We start from the raw sequence: 26,855 nt of genomic DNA on the forward strand, positions 1-26,855 counted from the left end.
AAAAAACATCACGGAACTAATTCGCATTCTTTTAAGTAACGGTTATCCCTTAAAGTTTATATTTGCAACAATAAAAAATAGAATTAAGACATTACAAAATAGATGTAAAAAATGTAATAAAGAAATTGATTCTAATGTTAATTCAAAGAAATTTCTTGTGGTACCATATTTGAGCAAAGTATCGGAAAAGTTCAAAAGGCTCTCACATGTTCATGATTTTAACATAGCGTATAAACCCATGAATAAAATGAATGCATTTATTAAGACGGGGAAAGATTCTTTGTCCAGGGATGACCAATGTGGAGTTGTTTACAAAATCGATTGTTTAAATTGTGAATCGTCGTATGTAGGCCAAACAAAAAGAAAATTAAAGACTCGGATAAAAAAATATAAAGCGGATTTAAAAAAATCACCTTCCGAAGTTTCAGTGGTTTCACGTCACCGTTTGAACGAGATGCATGAGTTAGATTGGGAAAACACAAAAGTTTTAGACAAGGAACAATCTTTAATAAAAAGAAGAATTTCCGAAATGATACACATAAAAAGACAAATAAGAGGTATCAATAAACAAAGTGACACGGAAAGTCTGCCAGATATTTATTTTCCTTTTCTTAAGTAGGATTTCTCTTTCTTTTCAATAATAACTCTAGAAGAAATTTCTAATTTGTTTGACCCAGGCGTATAAATAGTGGTATAATACGCGATATAACAAACAACAACACATAATGTCACGGAAAAAGTCTTATTGTGAAAAATTGTCACTTGATATTCTTCGCTCAGTTTTTTGGCTGTAAAACAGGTAACGATTATATTTCTTTATATTCGACTAGGAGAAATTAATGACATATAATTTTAATTTAATCAGAATCTGGAAATTCTTGTTCTACACTTCTTGATATGACTATGGGCGTTATAACATTTTGTACGAAGCATCTTCACACTAAAAAGAACATGTTATTTTTATTATAACAACGGAATGTTGAATTTAATTTCAACTAAATGTATTTTTGCGGTTTATGAAGACTATTGTATTACTGAAGATGGCCAGATTGTGGCCGAAACGTTTAATGTTTTAATTAATATAATAATAAGTAAATATCACAAATTATAACCTGTGTTGTGGTTCTTTATGCTCTTTTTGTATCTTGTTATATAATATTTAGTAAAATGTATATACTTATTAATATGATGTTCAATCACTATTATTAAGAAAATAACAATTATGTAAGAAGAAAAATATTTTTATGATAATTTTCATGCTAAAATGTTGTCATGATAATTTTCATGTTGGAAGGTATGACAGCAGCATATTTCTTATACTGTGACGCTCCTGAGATGCACGTCCGCGCGCGATCTAGCGGTTCAACCGTCGACTGTTGAGCGGTTGTAAAGGAAAAATAGGCAGCACTTCAGAAATTGGTTCGAAATGTGTAACTAGTTCTGAGCACACTGAAGTATACATATAATTTCTATAATTTTATAAAAATATATTTGGAGTAATATGTTCATTAATAACTTATTTGTTTAAAAAAAAATTAAGAAAAAAAGGAAAAAGCAGGATTGAACATAGGATCCTCAACATTCGCACCTAACGCCCGAGACCACGCTGAGTTTTTGCAGACCGCCTCTATGAACGTGGTACATAAAATACACGGAAAATCGTAAACTATATCTCGTTAATATCACGTTTTGAAATCATTTTTGCTATTATATATTAATGAGAAAGGTATATGATTAACTCTTTCACTTATAATATTGTGTGAGACTCGTGGTAAAGAAATTGGGACAAACATAAGTATCATTGATGAGAGCCGTGGTACGTCTATCGGGCCAAACATAAACAATATGTTCCAGACTGTTAATTATGGCACGCGCCATCGTAACTTAAATCGTAGGGCAAAGGATTAATATAATTTAATAAAAATTATGTATTGTCTAGAATGTCTCTTTCCTCCTTATGATACACGCCAAGCGGCCGAGATCGTCGAGAAAATATTTTCGGTCGCTAGAAACAAGCGACCACAGAGAGAAGGACAGAGACAGACTCATTGTTTTGCTAGACGAACCCAGTTCGGCGTGTCCGCGTGGAGATTCACCGATTACAATCGGAGCTTCTATCCGTTTTTGTTTTGTGAAACCAAGTCAGCGGTTTGTGGTCGGTAACCAAAATAAATTTATTACCATAATGATAAGGTCGAAAATGTCCTACTGCGTAAACTATTGCCAATAATTCTTTTTCGATTGTGGAATAATTCTTTTCAGCGTCGTTTAATACGCGAGAAGCGTAACTTATGGGTCGATCTCTTCCTATTGGTCCTTGACTTAAGATAGCACCTAGGACTGTTCCTGACGCATCCATTGTTACGACGAAAGAAAAATCGGGATATTGCAAGACCGGTTCTTTATATAATATATTTTTCAATGTGGTGAAAGAATCTTGTTTTTTCTGATTTCATTTAAATTCGACTCCGTTTTTTAATACATTTGTCAGGGGTTTCGCAATGTTAGAAAAACCTTCTATAAACCTGCGATAATAACCTGCTAATCCGAGAAATTGTTTTATTTTTCTGATTGTGTATACAGAGAATTTCTGCTTCTATTTTCTTCGGGTCGGGATGTACTCCGTTTTCGTTTATCACGTGTCCCAAGTAGGTCACTTCTTTTCAAAGAAATTCACATTTTTCCGGTTGCAGTTTCAGGTTTGCTTCACGCAATTCGTTTATTAATTTTTTTTTGAAATTTAATTTCGTATTCTCTTAATGAACTTGCATATAAAACGATGTCTAAATAGACGAATATTTCCATTTCTTGCTTTTCCATCAGTATCCTGTCCATTAACCTTTGAAATGTGACCGGAGCATTTTTTAGGCCAAATGGCATTCGGTCGAACTCGTAATGACCATGAGGAGTTGAAAAGGCTGTTTTATGGTTGTCATCCGGGTGCATCTTCATCTGGTGAAAACCAGAAGCTAGGTCAAAAACTGAAAAGTATTTGGCACCTCCTAATTGGTCGAGAATATCTGTTATATTGGGAAGTGGATATGCGTCGCCGATGGTTTTTTTCATTTAGCGAGCGGAAGTCTAACACCATCCTCCACCGTTGTTGCCGTTCGATCTTTTTTGAGACAATCCAAACTGGAGTGTTATATGGAGATTTTGATAGTTTTATAATATCTTGGTCTAATAAATCTTTTACTTGACGATCGATTTTTTCTTTATGCGTTGGGGGGTATCGGTACTGTCTTGTGTGTATCGGAACGTTATCATTCGTATAAATGTGATGTTGCAGAACATTAGTGAATCCGAGAGACTCTCCTGGCAAATAAAAGCAATCTGCATTTTGTTCTATTGACTTTTCAACAGCCATACGCTCTTCATTGTTTAAATGATCGAGTTTGATAAGTTTCATTATTTTATTATACCGAAAAATTTTGTTTGTTTCTGTGCAAGATATTCCATTTGATTCTGAGCTCGAAAAAATTGTATTGAGTTTTGAGGTTGGTCCAGATTTTAAATTTGAATTTAAGTTAGAGTTAGTATTAGAATTTGAATTTGATATTAAATTTGGATCTGAATTAGGAATAGAGTTTGATTTCGAAATTGAGATTGATTTTGATCCTAATTTTGATGTTGAGTTTGTATTTGAATTAGAATTACAATTTGTATTTGAATCGCTTTTTGAATTAGAATGAGAATTCGAATTTGAATTTATATTAGAATTAGAGTTAGAATTTGAGATTGATTTTGAATCTAATTTTGATGTTGAATTTGTGTTTGAATTAGAATTACAATTTGTATTTGAATCGATTTTTGAATTAGAATGAGAATTCGAATTTGAATTTATATTAGAATTAGAGTTAGAATTTGAGATTGATTTTGAATCTAATTTTGATGTTGAATTTGTGTTTGAATTAGAATTGTAATTTGTATTTGAATCGATTTTTGAATTAGAATCAGAATTTGAATTTGAATTAGAGTTAGAATTTGAGATTGATTTTGATTCTAATTTTGATGTTGAATTTGTGCTTGAATTAGAATTGCAATTTGTATTTGAATTGATTTTTGAATTAGAATTCAAAGTTGAATTAGAATTAGAGTTAGATTTAAGATTAGTTAATTCATTGAATTCGAATATTTGTACAGTGAGCACAAATACGTCGTAATCTTCTTCGGTCGTATTTATTACACGTAAGTGCCTTTCCATCTCGTACGGTCACCAGCGCATTACCTAAGTAAACGCCTTCGGCTAAATTTAGTTTAGGGACATATCCTTCTTTTAATTCTGGATTAGCGATTTGAATGTATAATTGTGAATTTGCCCTTGCAGGAATAGTTAGAATTTCCTTAGGTTCGAATGGTATCCTAATATCCATTCCAGGTGATTTGTCTTGTAATTTACATTGGTTTTGCATTGATTAAAGAAATCGGAGTCTATTATTCCGTCCTGTGGTATAAGAAATTCGTCTTCCACTATATGAAACGCGATTGGACGTTCTAAGATGTCTACCTGTCCTAGCCCTAAGGTGGACACATGGTGCGCCGTAATTCCTGTTAATTTCAGAATCTCGTTCCTATTTACTTGGACATTAGATTTTAGGAAAATTCCTTTTTTGATGATGTTCGGCTCCGAACCTCTGTCTATTAGGAATTCTAAAGGACCGTTCAAATCTCTGCTTTCTAGTCTGACTATTGGTACTTCTTCCGTGCGCGTTAGATTTATTGTTCGATATCCGTATCGAATACCGTCGTTATCGCTCGAGCGGGGCGTATATTTGTATTTCTCGGAATCGCCCCTGTCTTCGCGAATTTCCCAGTTTCCCTGCGCTTAGCTACTACCTGATTGTTAAATGCTCGCTTGCGGCATTCTTCAATAGCATGTCCCACCTTTTTGCAATATCTGCACATAATTTGAGACGCATTACCAGGATTTTGTGGTCCTCCCAGGGGTGGTGGTATTCGCGTATTGTTGTAATTTAGATTATTCGATGCGAAGTTCGTTTGGTTTGAGTTTACATTAGATAAAAAATTTCGTCTAGGATCTTGATTGCTGCTGATAAGTCTACAACGGTCGGCGGTATGCCCGATTTTATGGCAGTATTGGCACGGTATTGCTTCGGCATTTACCCGACGCACAGGCGCATTACCTGCGTGTTTGTTATCGCTGGACGTTTTTTCTCCAAGCACTACTTGTCTTATCGTTTTCACAGTCTCGAGTTCTCTTTCGGTGTTTATAGCGCGGCTCTCCAATTCCTTGAATGTTCCTTATTTTGATATTACTATTTTCGGATTTAAATTACGTAGGAAACACATTCTTAAATGCTCGTCCACGGATCTCTTAAAATCGTGACTAATTTCGATTGCTGTTTTTGGGCGTCTATTATACGTTTTCCTATTTGGCGGACACGCATAACTTGATACTTTTTCGTCTCTCTTCTGACATATATAAGCGAGTCGAGTTTGCGCCTCGTAAACCGTTTCTCTAGGGTCATACTTGCTACGTAAAAATTCTAAACCCTGTAAGGAATTAAGTACTCTCCCGAGTATGGATCCATGAGCATCATCCTTTAATTTTTACATATTGCGCGCACTAAGATAATTTCTTGTGAAGACGCAATCATGCTGAGCGCTTCTTCACATCCTTCCACGAAATGAGTAAACGCGATATTATCTCCGTCAAAACTAGGTACAACTTCTCTGATTGAACGCGTCTCTGATTGAAAAGTAAATGAAATTAAGGCCGGTAGATGGTGTCGTTGGAGTACCTTGTGATTATTCTAAATGTTGCTGCTGTTCTTGTAATTGACGAATGAGACGTTCTTGTTGTTGTAGTCTTCGTTGTAGATCGACGATATCGACTTCGTTTGTCATGGCGGTATTGTTTATAACGAAATTTTTTTCCTGGCGGAGTATGCACTACCTTGCTCATAGATAAAACTTTTGCACAGCTTAGTCACTTGCGATTTCTTTTCCGCACAACCTAACAGAGCGTATTCCACCGTTGTCACTAAATTTTTGTTACGTCTAATGTTGTTGTTGAGATTTTCTCCATTTTTGAGTCAATGTATTTAAACAATTTACTCGGAGATCGGAGATTAAGTTGTGCGGTTAAGGATGCGGTTCACTGGGAAGATTCATATATGTATTATGTACTTGTATGTAACCGATTAGAGATTTAGAGATTCCGTCGATAGATTCGATTCAATATTTTCGTTTATTGAAATAAGTAAATGCTATAAGAAATAAGTAAAATAATAAAAAAGAAAAGTGAGGTTCTGATGGAGCGCGAGGATAGTTCTCACCTTGATTGTATAACTGTAACTGTAACTGTAACTAAATAACTAACTGACTGACTGTCTGAATAACCGATCGACTGACTGGCTGGGTGACTGATGAATTGACCGAAAAAAAAAACTGTTTCTGTCTTTGACAGCTCCTTTTATATTCTGAAAATGAGTGTGGGAGTGTCCTTTCAGAACCAATCGACACTCCTCAAAATTTGGTAGAACCTATACTCGCGCTTTCCTTAAGATAAGGCAGCAAGGCTCCGCGTAAGCCCTACTCCCCACTCTATAAGTTTATTCTTAATAAATAATAGTTGAGTTTTAACAATTTATGGTAATAAAAATTCGGTTTTCCTTAATATCCTTTATGCGAGGCGAATCCACTACATTCATATGTTTAAAATTAATTTAACTTTATTAGAAAAAGAAAAAGGGAAAAAAAAGATATTCATTCTCGCATTCAGGAAGATTTTTATTTTATTGCTAATTACTTAATCGTTAAACGCTAATATAATATATATTATTATTAATATATATTATTATTAATGTTAATGTACGCTTTTATATTTGTTATTTTATAGGAGGGCTTCTTTGAGAGAAAGATCGTGTGATATTCTTAGACATTCTTTAGAATAATCTGTAGATAATTTGTATGACGCATAAAAGTATATAACGTGATCTATCTGTTAGTTTGAATGTTTAAATAAAGAAACTGAATACGAGTATATTCTCTTATAAAAGAGAAAAGGAATTTTCGGTTTCGAAATAAAGATAAAATATATTCATTCAGGGAAATATTAACTTAATGATAAGATAAAAAGTAAAGTATAAATCGTATATCTATGAAGAATATCTATAAAGAATAAGAGGATTTTATCGGGATGTAACAAATGACTATTGTACAAAGCTAAACTTCTAATATTAGTGTATCTTTTTAGATATGGAGGAACTAAATTAGAATTAATGCAAGATTTCAAAAATCTGATACGTGTTCTAATATTAACGCTCAATTTAATCAGATTACAAAACTCTTTTAAAAATTGACAAGTTTCAAAACCAAATTCATACCGAATATAAGAAAAAGAGAAATTAAAATATTTCTGATAATAACGCATTATTTCGCTCACGTATATAAAATTAAAAAATATTGAAAAGGCTCTGTACTTATAACAAAGGTAGTATACAAGAAGGGCAAAGAGCCAATAACATATAAAAGAATTTTAATTTAAATAAGCAAAATTAATACAAAACAAATATAATAAACAAACGTTTCAACTCCAATCGAGTCATTTTCAATGTAATCTTAAAATATATAAACATCATTCTAAATTAAATTGTCATAAAAGAGGTGTAATTTATGGAGTTGTGAACAAGGTTTTTTGTTTGTGTCATCCGAAATTCCATCGAAATAATTTGATTGACGCTATTAAGATTTTTTTTACAGAATGGGTATCCGTTACGTTTTATTTTTTCGACTATTCATAATAGAATTAAATATCACATTAACAAGATTAATAATTTGAATAAGAATAAGGATGACACTGAGAGATTTTTTACGATTCCATATGTCAATACGATATCCGAAAGATTTATACCTATTGTTAATTGTAAATTGGCTTTTACTATTTCTAACACATTAAGAAGTTTCATAAAGAGAGGAAAGGATGATTTGGAATACGTTCAGAATCAAAATGTAGTTTACAAAATATCTTGCGAGGATTGTGATGTCAGTTATGTTGGCCAAACTAAAAGACAATTAAAGACCAGATTGCATGAACCTGTTTCTGATATCAATATAAGTTCAAAATCTCCATCAGTGATTTTCAACCATCGTATTGAGGAGAATCATAACTTTAAATGGAATAAAGTGGATATATTAGATGTAGAGCCTTTATATAATAAAAGGTTGATATCTGAAATGGTCCATATTAAAAAACAGAAACATGGAATAAATAGACAAAATGTTACGGAATCTTTGCCGGAATTGTATTCTGACATTGTACATTCTCTTTCTCCTTCCTGATATCTTCTCTCCTTTTTCCTCCCTATTTTGCCGTTTTTCGTTTTCGATAATGTTTTTCTTCTTGACATTTCGTTATTTGACATCTACATGCGTTTTTTTCTCGTTGTGCGTTATTGGACTCTTAACATATTTACTAAGGTACATTATCATATTATTAATTTTTATGTAATTAATATTAATTCTTTTTGTTCACGGTTACTTTTTACTTTTCCAGAATTTTCTTATGACTTTGTTATTAATTCTTGATAAAAATGACTCGCAGCGTACTACACAGAATGAATAATTTGATATTAAGGAATTGTAATAATATTGTAAGATCATGTACATATTTTTAATTTAGAACGATGTTTATATATTTTAAGATCACGTTGAAAATGATTGGAGTTGAAACGTTTGTTTATTATATTTGTTTTGTATTAATTTTGCTTAAATTAAAATTCTTTTTATACGTTATTGGCTCTTTGCTCTTCTTGTATACTACCTTAGATTTTCTATCTAACCAGACCGTGGTCTATAAGATTCCCTGTGATGATTGTGAGGCGAGCTATGTTGGTCAGACAAAAAGAAAATTAAGTACGAGATTACACGAACATATCTCTGATATTAAAAAGAATACTACTTCTCCTACTGTTATAATTGATCATCATATCAATTTCGACCATAATTTTAAATGGAAGTGAAAATTTGGTTTGCGAATATTCGTTAATAAAAAATTAGTATCTGAAATAATTCACATCAAAAGACAGAAACAAGGTCTTAATAAAAAGAATGATACTGAATCGTTACTTACTAATCGGAAACTTACTCACAGATTATTCAATCTCTTTCTTCTTCTTAACAACATTCTTCCTCTTTTTACATTCCCGCACTTTCTCTTCCCTCTACTTTATTTTCTCCCTTTTATATTCCTCTTTCTTTCTAGTTCCACTTCAATCTTCTTGTCTTGATATGTGGAATATGTTTTAATATATTGTCTCTCTGAGTATCTTAGAGTAATGATTATAATTTCTATCTTATCGCATTGCCTAACAATGGACGACGTTTATATTATATTGACACTCAATAAAAGTAATATTTATTCTCATTTGATTTAGCTGTTACTAAATTAAATATATATAATTTATGACTGTTCATCATACAATTGCAATTCATTTTAATGACTTTAATGTACATTTCGCATAATATTAGATTACTTTTTTATTTTTATTTGTATTCCTTGCTTCTTAGCTTGTATTTTTCTTATTAGATTTGATTACTTATTCCGATTATAATTTTGTATTACATTTGTAGTTTTTAACAGAAACAAGTTATGTTTATCTATAATCTATATACACAATCAAGAGGAATACATGGTTTTCGATTACAACATTCCTGTAACATTTATTCTAAATTGAGCGAGTTTGATTATCAATGATGCGATCGAGAGCGAACTTTGATTTTTGTATGTTCTTAACTATGTAATATTTCCACCATTTTTGTTTACATTGATAACAATCAATGTAAACAATCCAACAGGTATTGAAACGTTTGTTTTGTTTTGTTTGTTACCGGCAAATTAAAGTTAATATTTTAACTAAATGACATGTTTTATTTATTAACGGTTTAAAAATTTTTATTTTTTAACGATTGTTTTAGGCTCGTAGCCCTTTATCTTTCTGTTTTTTATACATATCTTCTGTTGTGCTGATTTTTGTAGAAATGATATCGTTTACACTCGCGAATTATTTAAATTTTTTAAATTCATATATAGTATATATTTTTTGGAAGATACATTCTTTTTGAACACAAATGTATAAATTCTACAGAGTATGTATTGTGAAGATCTATCGCGAAAGTTTTAAATTGACTTTCATGATTTAATCATTAAATCTATGATGTATTGCTCTGTAGACACATCTGTTGTCACATATATGCATCAAGATTTATAATTAATATTGATACTTATATGAATGTATAATATAAAAAATATATGAGGTATTACTTTTTTGCAAGTCATGTGCTAATATCTAATATACTTATAACATAATCAATTTTCGATTTACGATCTTAATTGCAATCGTCTTATGGAAGATCTTTATAGTTTCTTACTCTATTATTTTTGTGCGAGTCGTTATTCAAATGCAATTCTGATAAAATCTAATTTTTGCAAAGAGATACGTATTGTAATAAGATATTTAACAAGTCAGTTTTATATCTATTATTAATTTGATGGCAATTACAAGCGAATTCTATCATATATGATCGTACTTGTACAATATTAATTGTAATTTATATTTTTTTGAAAAAATATAAAATCATGAATTAAATTATCGATTAATATATGCAAGGCGCATAATTATTTCGAAAATTTAGCTATTATGTAACTGCCTGCAAGTTAGATAAATAAGTGTCAGATAAATCCGCTTTAATTTTTAATTAAAACATGATCCTGTTTGAGACTCGAGATTCGTGAAGAAAACATGCGAAAAATATTGAATAGTTGCAAAAAGCAGATTTTTCGCTTATAAAACGATAGATATTGATTGTATGGAAAAAAATTCGGTATAAAAAATGTAGGTATTCGAAATAACTACAAAATAAAACGTGGAACATTAAAATCGATCTATTAGTTCAGTAGAAAAAAATTTAAAAATACCGAAAAAGGCCTTTTTTTCACTCGCTCTGTTCATTGAGATTTAAACGCAAATTCTCGTAAAATGTAGCCCTCGTAATGACGAACAAATCTAGCCTCGAACAAGCTCGAAAATGTTCATTAATTTTTAAAAAGCTATTTGTTCACTAAAAACCTGTATGCGGAAAACTTAATTTCTTCATCTTTGAGCAGTCGCATAGCAATTTACAGGGATTTTGCTTCTTCAAGAGTTACACTATCACGTACGCTTAATAAAACGATTTTTTTTGCAGTTATACTGTTATAAAACGATTTTAAAAAGTGGGTATCTATTTCCATATAAAAAAATGGAAATAATCTCGTTAATATGTATCATATCAAATAGCCATGTGAAGCATTCAAAAGCTGACATTTTTCTACGAATTTAAAAAAAAAATTAGAAAACTAAGAACATAAAAAACCACAGCTTAGGTTGTCGGTTGTGATAATCAAACTTATGTACATCAATGAAAAATTTTTTAAGCGTTTATCAATAAAACATATCAATCAATAAACAATTAAACGTTTCGGCCACAATCTGGTCATCTTCAGTAATTAAAAATCTTCTTAAGACGCAAATTTACATTTAGTTGAGTTAAATACAACAGTCGGTTGTTAAAATAAAATAAAAGTGTTCTTATTTGTATGAAGATGCATCGTACGGTAATCTTACAACGCCAGTTTTCATATCCGGACAATGTAGAACAAGAATTTCCAGATTCTAATCAGAACAAAATTGTATATCGTTAATCTCTTATACTCGAAACATAAAGCGTAGACGCGTTACCTGTTTTACAGCTAAAAAACTAAGCGGTGGATCTCAAATATCACTTTTGCACACTTAAAATTTAGTCGTGACATTGTGTGTTGTTACTAGTCATAACATGTATTTTACCACTATTTATATACCGAGTCAAAACTCTCGAAAGTTCCAGAACAATTATTGAAAGAAAAGGAGAACCTACCTAAGAAAAGGAAGATAAATATCAGGCAAACCTTCCGTGTCACTTTGCTTATTGATACCTCTTGTTTGTTTTTTTATATGTATCATTTCCGAAATTCTTCTTTTAATCAAAGATTGTTCTGTGTCTAAAATTTCTATATTCTCCCAATCTAAGTCATGCATCCCGCTAAGACGATGACGCGAAACAACAGAGATCTCAGAAGACGGTTTTCTTACATCCGCTTTATGTTCCCTTATCCGAGTTTTTAACTTTCGTTTTGTTTAGCCCACGTATGATGATCCGCAGTTTTGACAGTTTATTTTGTAGACTAATCCGCTTTTTTCATACTTGGAAAGAGAATCTTTTCCCGTCTTAATAAATTTTTTCATTGTATTCATAAGTTTATAGGCTATATTAAACCCATGAATATGTGAAAGTTTTTTGAACTTTTCAGATACACCACCAAGATATGGTATCGTGAAAAATTTTTTTGAAATAAAATTCGAATTGTTTTCTACATGTTTTATTGGGAAATCGCTTTAACGATACGCTATCGCCGACCACAGATGGCGCTTCTACCACCGGCACGTTCATCTTCCGCGTGCTTGATTCGACAAGGAACAGTTCAAGCATTCCCTGCGTCGCGATCCCTCCTCAACACGTTTCTCTTCCAAGTTAATTTTATTCGCTAATGTTTTAATTCTGTTGTTTATGGTGGAGAAAAATTTCAACGGATAACCGTTACACAAGAATACATTAATTAGTTCAACAATGTTTTTTTTCATGGAATTTAGGATGAGACAAAAATATAATTCTATCAAGTTGACCGATGATAACACCTCTTTTATTAATGGATGATTTGAAAAAAAGTTTAAATATCTTCCCGAATTAGTAGGTTTTTTATAGATATCAAAGATTATTTTTCCTTCTTGTTTCATTAATTTAACGTCTAAGAAATTTATACCATTTTCGTTATCATAATCAACAGTAAATTTTAGTCTTTCGTGATATGTGTTGAACAATTCCAGAAATTCATCAACGCTCTCTTTATGCGCGTCTACGCTTTATGTTTCGAGTATAAGAGATTAACGATATACAATTTTGTTCTGATTAGAATCTGGAAATTCTTGTTCTACATTGTCCGGATATGAAAACTGGCGTTGTAAGATTACCGTACGATGCATCTTCACACAAATAAAAACACTTTTATTTTATTTTAACAACCGACTGTTGTATTTAACTCATCTAAATGTAAATTTGCGTCTTAAGAAGATTTTTAATTACTGAAGATAGCCAGATTGTGGCCGAAATTTAATTGTTTATTGATTGATATGTTGTATTGATAAACTCTTAAAAAAATTTTTCATTGATGTAAGTTTGATTATCACAACCGACAACCTGCTGTGGTTTTTTATGTTCTTTTCTAATTTTTAAAATTATAACCTTTTATTTAAGATATATTTAAAAAAAAAAGATTACGTTCCCATTATTAGGAGCCGAGATAACAATTTTTTTTTTCAAAAAATCACTGTAGCTCTAGTTTTTAAGATTAAGCATTCCGTCTGGCACCAATTTGTCAAGGAAGAATTGAATTTGCTATTAAAAAAATCTTGAATTGTAACCATGAAATTTTTGGTTTAGAAAATTTTTTCTTTTTTGAATTTTTATTTTTTCGGTTTATTATTGAAAAATCACATTTGACATAACTGTTAAAGATATAACACTAACTTTCGCAAATATAAAAGTAAATTAGTGTTACATGAAAAATATTTTGCAACTATATTCAACAGTTAAACTAACATTTTTTTTATTTATTATTTCTTATTATTTATTATTATTATTTTATTGGACACTTTTTAGCATGGTAAATAAAGAAACATAGCTAATGTGACTTAAATTTGTTAATCAGACATGCACTCCATACTTAAACGTAATTTTTTAATAATAAACCGAAAAAATAAAAATTCAAGAAACAAAAAACTAAAAATTTCATAATTACTTTGCGAAATATTTGGTTAAGTTATTTGTTTATATCTTGTCGAGCTACTCCAGATTTTAAAAAAATCAGGTTTCCAAGTCAATTTATTGCTGAGAAAATATAAATTTAACAAATTTTAATACGAAATCAAATATGCGCGAATCGCTGAGCGGACCAATCTTTTCCACTCAACTGCGCGTCGGCTTCTCTCCAGGTTTGTTTTGTTTAAAACTTTTTTTTTTAACAAATGATGTTTAAAACATGTTTTAAACATCAGATTAAATTAAACATGCTTTTTTTTAAACAATTTAAAACAAATGTTTAAAACATTATTTTTTAAAAATGTGTTTTTAATCAAAAACGTATGAAAAGAAGAGCATAAAAAAATCACCGCACAAGATATTATTTGTGATATTTAATTATCATTACATTAATAAAACATTAAACATTTCGGTCACAATCTGACCATTTTCATTAAATTCACAATATTCTTAAAACGCAGAATTACATATAGCTGACATTAAATTCAACCGTCGTATGATATAATTATATATAAACATGTTCTTTCGTCATGTGAAGGTGCCTCGTACAATAATGTTATACCGCCAATTATCATATCATAATTGAAATATGTAGAACAAGAATTTCCAGATTCTAATTTAACAAATTAACCTATCATTAATATCTTTTAATCGAAATGTATGAGAATAGAATCGTTACTTGTTTTACAGCAAAAAATTATGAATCTCAAGTACATCCTTTACACAGATGGAAATTTGTCGTGACATTGTGTGTTATTATTTATCACATCATATGTGTTACCACTATTTAAAGAGTGTCTCAAAATGATCTGACATTTGTTACGTCGCAATGTTGTTATTGAGATGTTTTTCTCCGTTTTTGAGTCAATGTATTTAAACAATTTACTCGGGGACCGGAGATTAAGTTGTGTAGTTAAGGATGCGATTCACTAGGAAGTATTGGATAATTTAAAGGAAGGGTAACCTTGAATCCGGTGCCAAAAAGATCGCGAAGTTTATAAGCGAATCTACGTGGATCGTGCTTTGGAATGGTTTTGTAACTAGGAAACGTGAGGTTGACCTCCAATTTATTTAGAGTATAGACAGGTTCGCGGGGTGAGTCTACCGGTTTGTCTTGGTCTAGCAATTGCGCAAGTTTTTGGAAATAGGGGAAAGGATCTTGATTCGAAATAAGGGCCGATTTAACTTGGAACCTCAATCTCTTTTCCCTTTGTCTTCGTCCGGCTTTGGTAGGCATGGAAGTAATGCAAAAAAAAAGAATTATAATGTTCCGGAGAACTGTCGTAAACGGGGGCCACGCTATTGGCAGCGACAGTCGTAACAGCTCTCTGGATACGAGGAAATTATGAATTCTCCGAGGAAGTGCCGACAACGGGGGCCACGCTATTGGCAGCGACAGTCGCAACGACTCCTCGGATATTCATATATATGTGTATATTTGTATGAAGAATTAGAGATCAGAGATTTAGACGTTCCGTCGATAGATTCGATTTGATATTATCGTTTATTAAAAGAAAGATAAATGTGAAAACGAGGTTCTGATGAAGCGCGAGGATAGTTCTCACCTTGACTGTAACTGACTGACTGGCTGAGTGATCGAAGCAGTGCGAGTCTGAAAGTGAGTCTAAGTCTAAGCCTAAGTCTAAGAGTCTGAGTTTGAGAGTTTGAGTATAAGAGTTTGTGAATAAAAATGTATATTTCTGTCTTCGACAGCTCCCTTTATATACTGAAAATGAGTATGGGAGTGTCCTTTCAGAACCAATCGACACTTCTCAAAATTTGGTAGAACCTATACTCGCGCTTCCTTTGAGATAAGGCAGCAAGGCTCCGCGTAAGCCCTTCTCCCCACTCTACAAGTTTATTCTTAATAAGTAATAGTTGAATTTTAACAATTTGTTATAAAAATTCGGTTTTCCTTAATATCCTTTATGCGAGGCGAATTCACTACATTCATATATTTAAGATTAATTTAACTTTATTAGAAAAAGAAAAAGGGAAAAAAAGAAAAAGATATTCGTTCTCGCATTCAGGAAGATTTCTATTTTACTGCTAATTACTTAATCGTTAAACGCTAATATAATATACGTTATTATTATATAATGTTAATGTATAATACGCTTTTATATTTGTTATTTTATAGGAGGGCTTCTTTGAGAAAGATCGTGTGATATTCTTAGACATTCTTTCTAGAATATTCTATAGATAATTTTTATGACGCCTAAAAGTACATAACGTGATCTATCTGTTAGAGTTTGAATGTTCAAATAAAGAAACTGACTATAAAAGAGAAACGGAATTTCCAGTTTCGAAATAAGGAAAATAGGGAAATCTAGCGATAAGATAAAGTAAAGTATAAATTGTATACCTATGACGAATATATTATTCTATAAAGAATAAGGGGATTTTATTGGTATGTAACACCTCCCTCTTTAAGTCATGCGTGATGCACTTAATGTGCGCCACGCATGATTATATATAAAATAACATTAAATATACATGTGTATATAGAATATGCCGATTATAGAAAGAAGTGCTTACAACTGTGGATATATTCTAGCGTTTTCTTGTTCAATAGAGATCTTGGTACTTCCTTCTTGATTCATGATGTTCTTGGGCAGACTCGAATTTTTTCCTGATGTAGTTAATTTTTCTGCTGCTTCCTCTTGAGGTGTTTCCCTCTTCTTGGGTTTTTGGGAGAGATGTATAATTAGATTTGTAACTGAGTCCCAAAGGGCCCCGATCAGATGTAATGACCAGCCATAAATTGTATGTATAGCGTATCCATGTATTATGGTGTCTATAATTAGTTTCACGGTTCTGATGCAGAAATAGATTCCAATTATTCCAGCACTTGCGTTGCCGAAGGAAATAAAATTTCCCCAGATTTTTTTCCATGTATTTTCTGTAATTTTCTGGATTGAACTCTCATCTAAAAGATACGAAAGAGAGATTCCTTGGGAAACTATGGGTTCGCCTTTAGCTCCTCGTGCCATAGTATTTAGGATTCCATTTTTTTCGGCTGGGAACATTATGTGATCCCGCAGGTTTTCGAGATCCTTGTCGCTATATATGCCGCTTGCTGCTAACGATCTAGGATTTGTATAATGCCATGTAGGTTTTGTCATGGGTTTCATGATTGTCGGAGGTAAAGAACGTTCAGGAGTTGATGTCATACGATACCATCCATCATTTAAAAAGAACATTGGAGGTATGACACGATTGCAGGAGATTTGCGTGCCTGTTTTGATTAATATGTGCGTTCGTGGGGATAAAAAGTACCTTTCGTTACCTTTCTGAACTGGCAGTTCTGAGTAACATTCTTTAACATGTTGAATTTTGACATCTACTGGAGTGCATTTAATGATATGCACTACTTCTCCAGAAACGACGGTCATGAATCCGGGTCCTTTCATAATCTGGTATGCGAATTCGTCTGGTGAGTTTATAGCGAGACTAAGTGAGCCTTTTAAAATTTGTTGCTCCAGGTTACAACGTTGTTTGATGACATCTCTATACAGAGTATTCATCTGAGAGCGTACGTGTTTTTCCACATATACAAATTTAGAGTTGATGTAGGTGAATATGTCTAGATTTTCGGCAGATATTCGGTGTTTTCTAGTAAAAGATTCTCCCTTTTTAGTTTCGAGAATTAACAGTTTTGGGTGTTCTGTTTTTATTAATGTATAGCCACATAGGAGTTCTTCTTCTGTCCTGGCGAGTGCAAATGTTACATCTTGCGTTGACAGTGAATATATGGTTTGCGGATTCTCGTAGAAAGTGTCAAGCATTCTATTAGCATATCCTTCGTAAAGAACATCATAATGATTAAATTGACAATGGTCCATTGGTAAGGTTTTCCAGAAGGTATGTCCTCCGTCAATATCCATACAAGTGGTATCAGTATATGGACAGATTGTGCCCGATCTTAGACGAACTTGATTTGTTTCCAGGTTTATAGTAGTTTGGTAAGAAGTTAGTGTGATGGTCGTTGTTCCTTGTACAATGACGTTATCCCAAGTGCCATATGGATCAGAATATTGCGCGCCTGAACATCGTCCGTCTGAGCTCGCAGATCCCGCGAAAGTAGTTGGTCGTGTTGTAGTCTGGTTTATTTTCAAACCATATATGAAATTATTGGTATTAATGGAAAATACTCCAGTTAAATGCATCTTCCTACATCCGTCTGCAGTTATTTCCAGGATGTACTCTGCTTGTGCATTCGTTACTGTTGAAATGTGAGAGTGCATCCCACAATAATATATAAATCGATTAATAGACACCTTGCATTGAATTACATCTATGGACTCGAATTTTGATAATTGAAGTAATTGGATATATGTTTTTTCAATTTGCGGTTGAGTTAGAGGAATATTGCAGCTTTCAACATCTAGGAGAGATAAAGTTGTGACATTTAGATGTGGTGATCCGCAATCATATCCGACGATTCCGTTAGCTTGAGGGATGTAGAGAGTCCATGAACACGGCAGATAAGATAATAGATTCGGCATCCTTTCGCTTTTTCCTAAAAATACATTTTTTTTTTTGAGAAAAAAAAAAGAAAAGAAACAATTATACACGAAGTTGTTTGCAAGATATAATACATAAGTACAAAATATAATACTTATTATAATATAATACTAATCGCGCGCGTACTTATATAATTTGTTTTAGATATGTATATACGTATATATATAAATATATATATATATATATAAAGACTTGGATTGTTACGCGGCACAATTCAAATCTTCTCCGTCTCATTCCTTTTCTAAATGAATATGAGACGTCTTTAATTTATTAGGATGAACAATTTTTTGTTTTCCTTTTACAAAGAGTTTTATATTACCATTAGGTAATATATCCAATATCGTGTGAGGTCCGGAGTATTGATTACCGAGTTTGCCTTTCTTGGGTTCACATAATAAAAAGACTTCGTCATTGACTTGGAAATGTTGAGGATTGATCTTTTGATCATAATACCTCTTGGACTTTATTTTGGAAGTTATAATATTTTCTCGCGCTAATTTTTGTATATTATGTATATCCGTCATGAGTTGTGTTAAGTAAGTATCAGATGTTTTTAATTCCTCTATATTATTAATGATTTCGTTGGACGGAAGCCTAGCTAATTTACCAAATACTAATTCATATGGGGTGTATCCGGTAGCCTCGTGTGTGCTTGTATTGTATGAAAAGGTAGCGTATCGTACTAATTTATCCCATTCTGTGAATCTATCTACAAATTGCTTCAAAAATTCTACCAAAACTAAGTGAGACCGTTCTAAAGCTCCATTAGCTTGTGGGTAGAAAGCGGTCGTTTTAAATTGTTTAATTTTAAATTTTTTTGCAAATCTTTTCATCATGTTGCTCGTAAAATTACTGCCTCTGTCCGTTAGTATTGCTTTAGGAGCTCCGAACGTACAAATAAAAAATTCTAGGAAGGCGTCAGCAACACTCATGGCTGTAGCGGATTTTAAAGGGATGGCGAGGGAGAATTTCGTTAAATGATCTTGGATTAATATATAGGAATTTTGTTGAGAGGTTGTTGGTAAGGGGCCGACTATGTCCATTGATACTTTTTCGAATGCAGAATATGAAGTGTCTGTTATCAGCATAGGTTGTTTTGTTTTAATGCGAACCAATTTTTTTATTTGGCATTGTAGACAACGATTAATATAATCTTGTATGTCGGATTTCAAATTATTCCAATAGAAGTTTTGTCTAATGCGATTGTATGTTTTAGTTATGCCCTTATGGCCACCAACTACTGAGGAATGTGATTCCTCTATAATAGAGTTTCGTCTTTCTATTTCTGGTATTTGCACTAATCCATGGCAGATGACTAGCTTAATTGGAAATCCTATTAATGACTTGCGAATATAATCAAAAATTGTGCTCCATTTAAAATCATCGATTTCTGTTGTTTTTGCTACGCTTAATACCTTTATTGGAGTATTATTTAATGTTTCGTGAAGTGAAATTAATAATTGATCCAACGTTTCCTTTGTTACTTTATCGTTTATTTTATTTTTGCAAATCAAAATAAAATGAGTTTTATTTCCCCTTTTAATAAGTGTTACTCTCCCTATCTGACCCTTAGGCATTTGTGGAATTAATTTTTGTTCTTGGAGACTTTTGGATCCATTATCGCAAGGTTTGCCGTCTGCGCTCATAAAATATAAATAATTTTCTTTGTGCATAAATATTTGATCTCGACTATTTATAATACTATGTATTTGTGATCGTGTTACGATTTGTGGATCGTTAAGATCTTTGGTTTTATCCGGATCAAATTTATTGAAATTTTTATCGATATCGACTTCATCGTCGTCGTTGTCATCGTCATTATTATTGTCGTCGTTGTCGGTATCACTGTTACTAATATTGTCTTCATTGTCATTAATGTCATCGTTGTTATTGTTACAAATTTCACTGTTTTTAATCATCTCACGGTTATGACTAATACTGTCCTCGTCGTCCGTATTATTAGTAAATGAATCGTGATTTTTATTATTTTCGTTACGGTCGTCCAAGTCTTTTGTCAGGTCGTCTATGATCTGTAATAAATTGGGTGGAATGGTTGACGTTGTGTCTATAATATTTGGACCGGTTCTTGGTGCAGGATTTATATTTTTTTCCTTAGGAGAAGGGGAGGGAGGGGAGGGATTTGTATCATTCAGATTTTTCACAATCTGAATCTCGTCCTTTGGTTCTTGGTGTACCTCTGCTTCTATAATATGTTGTGTGAAGGGTGGTTCTTGTAATTCTTTTCGGGTGAATGGTACACTTTCCCCTTCTGTTGAGACTGCTTTACGGGTTTGTATTGTTGGTTTACATTCCTCTATCATTGATCCTCTTCGGGGTGATGACGGGAGAGGTCGTGGATTTGTGTTTCTAGTATGGGCTTCTTCATCTTCCGAGCATTCTTCGATTTCATCGAATGCTGGTTGTATCACATATATTTGTATAGGATTTCTTGATAATGCGTCAGCGTTCACGTTTGTTTTTCCGGCTTTGTAAATGATTTCGTAGTCGTACTCGGCTAATTTAATTTTCCAACGTGCTAGTCGCGAAGTAGGATCCTTTGCTTTGTGAAGCCATGTCAGCGGTTTATGGTCAGTAACTAAAATAAATTTATTACCATAAAGATAAGGTCGAAAATGTCCCACTGCATAGACTATTGCCAATAATTCCTTTTCGATTGTGGAATAGTTCTTTTCAGCGTCGTTTAATACACGAGAAGCGTAACTTATGGGTCGATCTTTTCCTATTGGTCCTTGACTTAGGATAGCGCCTATGGCTGTTCCTGACGCATCCGTTGTTACGACGAAAGGTTTAGAAAAATCGGGATATTGCAACACCGGTTCTTGGCATAATGTATTTTTTAATGTGGTGAAGGAATCTTGTTCTTTTTGATTCCATTTAAATTCCGTTCCGTTTTTTAATAAATTTGTCAGGGGTTTCGCAATGTTAGAAAAACCCTCTATGAATCTGCGATAATAACTTGCTAATCCGAGAAATTGTTTTATGTTCTTTTGATTTTTAGGTACAGGGAAATTTTTTACTGCTTCTATTTTCTTCGGGTCGGGATGTACTCCGTTTTTATTTATCACATGTCCTAAGTAGGTGACTTCTTTTCGGAGAAATTCGCATTTTTCTGGTTGCAGTCTTAGGTTTGCTTTATGCAATTTATTTATTAATTTTTGGAATTTAATTTCGTGTTCTCTTAAGGAACTTGCATATAAAACAATGTCGTCTAAATAGACAAATATTTCCCTTGCATTCCAGTTAGTATTCTGTCCATTAGCCTTTGAAATGTGGCCGGAGCATTTTTTAGGCCAAATGGCATTCGGTCGAACTCATAATGGCCATGAGGAGTTGAAAAGGCTGTTTTATGGCTGTCGTCCGGGTGCATTTTAATCTGGTGAAAGCCAGAAGCTAGGTCAAAAACCGAAAAATATTTAGCACCTCCTAATTGGTCGAGAATATCTTATGTTAGGAAGTGGATATGCGTCACCGATGGTTTTTTCGTTTAGTGAGCGGAAGTCTAATACCATCCTCCACCGTTTGTTACCGTTTGAATCGGTCTTTTTTGAGACAATCCAGACTGGAGTGTTGTATGGAGATTCTGATGGTTTTATAATATCTTGGTCTAGTAAATCTTTTACTTGACGGTCGATTTCTTCTTTATGCGTAGGGGGGAATCGATACTGTCTTGTGTGTATCGGAACGTTATCATTTGTATGAATATGATGTTGCAGAACGTTAGTGAATCCGAGAGACTCTCCTGGCAGATAAAAGCAATCTGCATTTCGTTCTATTGACTTTTCAACAGCCATACGCTCTTCATTGTTTAAGTGATCGAGTTTGATTAGTTCCATTATTTTATTATACCGAAAAATTTTGTTTGTTTCTACACAAGATTTTCCATTTGATTCTGAGATTCTCGAAAAAATTGTATTGAGTTTTGAGATTGATCCAGGTTTTAAATTTGAATTTAAATTAGAGTTAGCATTAGAATTTCGACTTGAATTTGAATTTGATATTGAATTTGAATCTAGATCTGAATTACGAATAGAGTTTGATTTTGATCCTAATTTTGATGTTAAATTTGGATTTGAATTTGAATTGCAATTTTTATTTGAATTGATTTTTGAATTAGAATCAGAATTAGAATTAGAATTAGAGTTAGAATTTGAGATTGGTTTTGATTCTAATTTTGATGTTGAGTTTGTATTTGAATTAGAATTGCAATTTTTATTTGAATTGATTTTTGAATTAGAGTTAGATTTTGAATTAGAATTAGAGTTAGAATTTGAGATTGATTTTGATTCTAATTTTGATGTTGAGTTTGAATTAGAATTAGATTTAAGATTAGTTAATTCATTGAATTCGAATATTCGTATAGTGGGCACAAGTACATCATAATCTTCTTCGATCGTATTTATTACCTATAAATGTGTCTTTCCATCTCGTACGGTCATCAGCGCATTACCTAAGTAAACACCTTCGGCCAAATTTAGTTTAGGAACATATCCTTCTTTTAATTCTGGATTAGCAACTTGAATGTATAATTGTGAATTTGTCCTTGCAGGAATAGTTAGAATTTCCTTAGGTTCGAATGGTATCCTAATATCATCCCATTCCAGATGATTTGTCTTATAATTTACGTTGGCCTTGCATTGATTAAAGAAATCGGAGCCTATTATTCCGTCCTGTGGTATAGGAAATTCGTCTTCCACTAAATAAAATGCGACTGGACGTCCTAAGATGTCTACCTGTCCTAGCCCTAAGGTGGACACATAGTGCGCCGTAATTCCCGTTAATTTCAGAATCTCGTTCCTATTTACTTGGACATTAGATTTTAAGGATCCCTTTTTGATGATGTTCGGCCCTGAACCACTGTCTATTAGGAATTTTAAAGAACCGTTCATATCTCTGCTTTTTAGTCTGACTGTTGGTACTTCTTCCGTGCGCGTTAGATTTATTGTTCGATATCCGTATCGAATGCCGTCGTTATCGCTCGAGCGGGGCGTATGTTTGTATTTCCCGGAATCGCCCCTGTCTTCGCGGGAATTTCTCCGTTTCCCTGCGCTTGGCTACTACGAACCTGATTGTTAAATGCTCGCTTGCGGCACTCTTCAATTGCGTGTCCCACTTTTTTGCAGTATCTGCACATAATTTGAGACGTATTACCAGGATTTTGTAGTCCTCTCAGGGGTGGTGGTGTTCGCGTATTGTCGTAATTTCGATTATTCGATGCGAAGTTCATTCGGCTTAGGTTTACGTTAGAAAAAAAATTTCGTCTAGATTGATTGCTGCTGATAAGCCTACAACGGTCGGCTGTATGCCCGATTTTATGGCAGTATTGGCACATCATTGTTTCGGCATTTACCCGACGCACAGGCGCATTACCTGCGTGTTTGTTATCGCTGGACCTTTTTTCTCCAAGCACTACTTGTCTTATCGTTTTTACAGTCTCGAGTTCTCTTTCGGCGTCTATAGCGCGGCTCTCCAATTCCTCGAATGTTCCTTCTTTTGATATTACTATTTCCGGATTTAAACCACGTAGAAAACATATTCTTAAATGCTCGTCCACGGATCTTTTAAAATCATGACTAATTTCATTCGATTGCCATTTTTGGGCGTCTATTATACGCTTTCCTATTTCGCGGACACGATTCGCATAACTTGATACCTTTTCGTCTCCCTTCTGACATATGTAAGCGAGTCGAGCTTACGCCTCGTAAACTGTTTCTCTAGGACCATATTTACTACGTAAAAATTCGACTAAACCCTGTAAGGAATTAAATACTCTCCCGAGTATGGATCTATGAGCATCCCCCTTTAATTTGTTACGTATTGCGCGCACTAAGATAATTTCTTGTGAAGGCGCAATCATGCTGAGCGCTTCTTCACATCCTTCCACGAAATGAGTAAACGCAATATTATCTCCGTCAAAATTAGGTACAGCTTCCAACGCGTCTCTGATTGAAAAGTACATGAAATTAAGGTCGGCAGATGGTGTCGTTGGAATACCTTGTGACTGTTCTGAATGTTGCTGCTGTTCTTGTAACTGGCGAATGAGACGTTCTTGTTGCTGCAGTCTTCGTTGTAAATTGACGATATCGACTTCGTTTGCCATGGCGGTATTGTTTGTTACGGGATTTTTTCTTGGCGGAGTATGCACTACCTTGTTCATAGATAATACTTTTGCACAGTTTAATCACTTGAGATTTCTTTTCCACACAACTTAACAGAGCGTATCCCACCGCTGTCACCAAATTTTTGTTACGTCGCAATGTTGTTATTGAGATGTTTTTCTCCGTTTTTGAGTCAATGTATTTAAACAATTTACTCGGGGACCGGAGATTAAGTTGTGTAGTTAAGGATGCGATTCACTAGGAAGTATTGGATAATTTAAAGGAAGGGTAACCTTGAATCCGGTGCCAAAAAGATCGCGAAGTTTATAAGCGAATCTACGTGGATCGTGCTTTGGAATGGTTTTGTAACTAGGAAACGTGAGGTTGACCTCCAATTTATTTAGAGTATAGACAGGTTCGCGGGGTGAGTCTACCGGTTTGTCTTGGTCTAGCAATTGCGCAAGTTTTTGGAAATAGGGGAAAGGATCTTGATTCGAAATAAGGGCCGATTTAACTTGGAACCTCAATCTCTTTTCCCTTTGTCTTCGTCCGGCTTTGGTAGGCATGGAAGTAATGCAAAAAAAAAGAATTATAATGTTCCGGAGAACTGTCGTAAACGGGGGCCACGCTATTGGCAGCGACAGTCGTAACAGCTCTCTGGATACGAGGAAATTATGAATTCTCCGAGGAAGTGCCGACAACGGGGGCCACGCTATTGGCAGCGACAGTCGCAACGACTCCTCGGATATTCATATATATGTGTATATTTGTATGAAGAATTAGAGATCAGAGATTTAGACGTTCCGTCGATAGATTCGATTTGATATTATCGTTTATTAAAAGAAAGATAAATGTGAAAACGAGGTTCTGATGAAGCGCGAGGATAGTTCTCACCTTGACTGTAACTGACTGACTGGCTGAGTGATCGAAGCAGTGCGAGTCTGAAAGTGAGTCTAAGTCTAAGCCTAAGTCTAAGAGTCTGAGTTTGAGAGTTTGAGTATAAGAGTTTGTGAATAAAAATGTATATTTCTGTCTTCGACAGCTCCCTTTATATACTGAAAATGAGTATGGGAGTGTCCTTTCAGAACCAATCGACACTTCTCAAAATTTGGTAGAACCTATACTCGCGCTTCCTTTGAGATAAGGCAGCAAGGCTCCGCGTAAGCCCTACTCCCCACTCTACAAGTTTATTCTTAATAAGTAATAGTTGAATTTTAACAATTTGTTATAAAAATTCGGTTTTCCTTAATATCCTTTATGCGAGGCGAATTCACTACATTCATATATTTAAGATTAATTTAACTTTATTAGAAAAAGAAAAAGGGAAAAAAAGAAAAAGATATTCGTTCTCGCATTCAGGAAGATTTCTATTTTACTGCTAATTACTTAATCGTTAAACGCTAATATAATATACGTTATTATTATATAATGTTAATGTATAATACGCTTTTATATTTGTTATTTTATAGGAGGGCTTCTTTGAGAAAGATCGTGTGATATTCTTAGACATTCTTTCTAGAATATTCTATAGATAATTTTTATGACGCCTAAAAGTACATAACGTGATCTATCTGTTAGAGTTTGAATGTTCAAATAAAGAAACTGACTATAAAAGAGAAACGGAATTTCCAGTTTCGAAATAAGGAAAATAGGGAAATCTAGCGATAAGATAAAGTAAAGTATAAATTGTATACCTATGACGAATATATTATTCTATAAAGAATAAGGGGATTTTATTGGTATGTAACACATTTTAAATTGCGAGCCATTTTTTTTGCAGCGAACGTAACGTACTAACCTTTAACAACTGGCATCAGGAAGTATTGAGGTTTAGTCATGGAGAATTACACGATCGAGCAATGCATAGAAATTGTGAAAATCCATTACAGACGAAGTTTATGCAGTTATTATTGCAGACGAAGTTTCATGGTCGTGTTATTTCGCGCCGCGGCGATGTGAATTGACCACCAAGATCGTGCGATTTGACGTCATTGGATTTCTTTCTTTGGGGTTTTCTGAAAGGAAAAGTGTATGCCAATGATCCACAGACCATTCCGGAGTTGAAGGAAGAAATTAGACGTACCATTAATGAAATTAGTCCGCAATTATGCCAAAATGTCATTGAAAATTTTGTCAAAAGAATGAACGTTTGCAAACAGAGTCGAGGCGGCCATTTATCGGATATTGTGTTCCACATATAACCTCCATGTTTGTACTTTATATTAAACTAAAAACATGTGTACTTTTCAAATAAATAATATGTTTTATTAATACATTAAAATGTCAAGTCATTTT

General features: G+C 33.3%; 2 protein-coding genes across 2 annotated transcripts; both read right to left on the minus strand.

Moving 5' to 3' along the window:
- Positions 1-7,742: 7,742 nt before the first annotated feature.
- Positions 7,743-18,626, minus strand: LOC147907669 (uncharacterized). The gene has a single exon (XM_087412408.1). It carries the CDS (start codon positions 18,423-18,425, stop codon positions 16,452-16,454), a length of 1,974 nt encoding a protein of 657 aa, XP_087268534.1. The 5' UTR covers positions 18,426-18,626; the 3' UTR covers positions 7,743-16,451.
- A 4,755-nt stretch (positions 18,627-23,381) lies between these two features.
- LOC147907670 (uncharacterized) lies at positions 23,382-24,619 on the minus strand. The gene has a single exon (XM_087412584.1). The coding sequence runs from the start codon at positions 24,617-24,619 to the stop codon at positions 24,155-24,157; it is 465 nt and encodes a 154-aa protein (XP_087268710.1). The 3' UTR covers positions 23,382-24,154.
- Positions 24,620-26,855: the final 2,236 nt, after the last annotated feature.

The sequence above is a fragment of the Acromyrmex echinatior genome, chromosome 13 (genome assembly GCF_024713525.1).
Source record: "Acromyrmex echinatior isolate Ae372 chromosome 13, ASM2471352v2, whole genome shotgun sequence".
NCBI classification, from domain to species: Eukaryota; Metazoa; Arthropoda; class Insecta; order Hymenoptera; family Formicidae; genus Acromyrmex; species Acromyrmex echinatior.

Excerpts from the sequence above, each read along its gene's own strand:
- LOC147907670 (XM_087412584.1), bottom strand. The coding sequence starts at position 24,619 with ATGAACAAGGTAGTGCATACTCCGCCAAGAAAAAATCCCGTAACAAAC.
- LOC147907669 (XM_087412408.1), bottom strand. The coding sequence starts at position 18,425 with ATGCCGAATCTATTATCTTATCTGCCGTGTTCATGGACTCTCTACATC.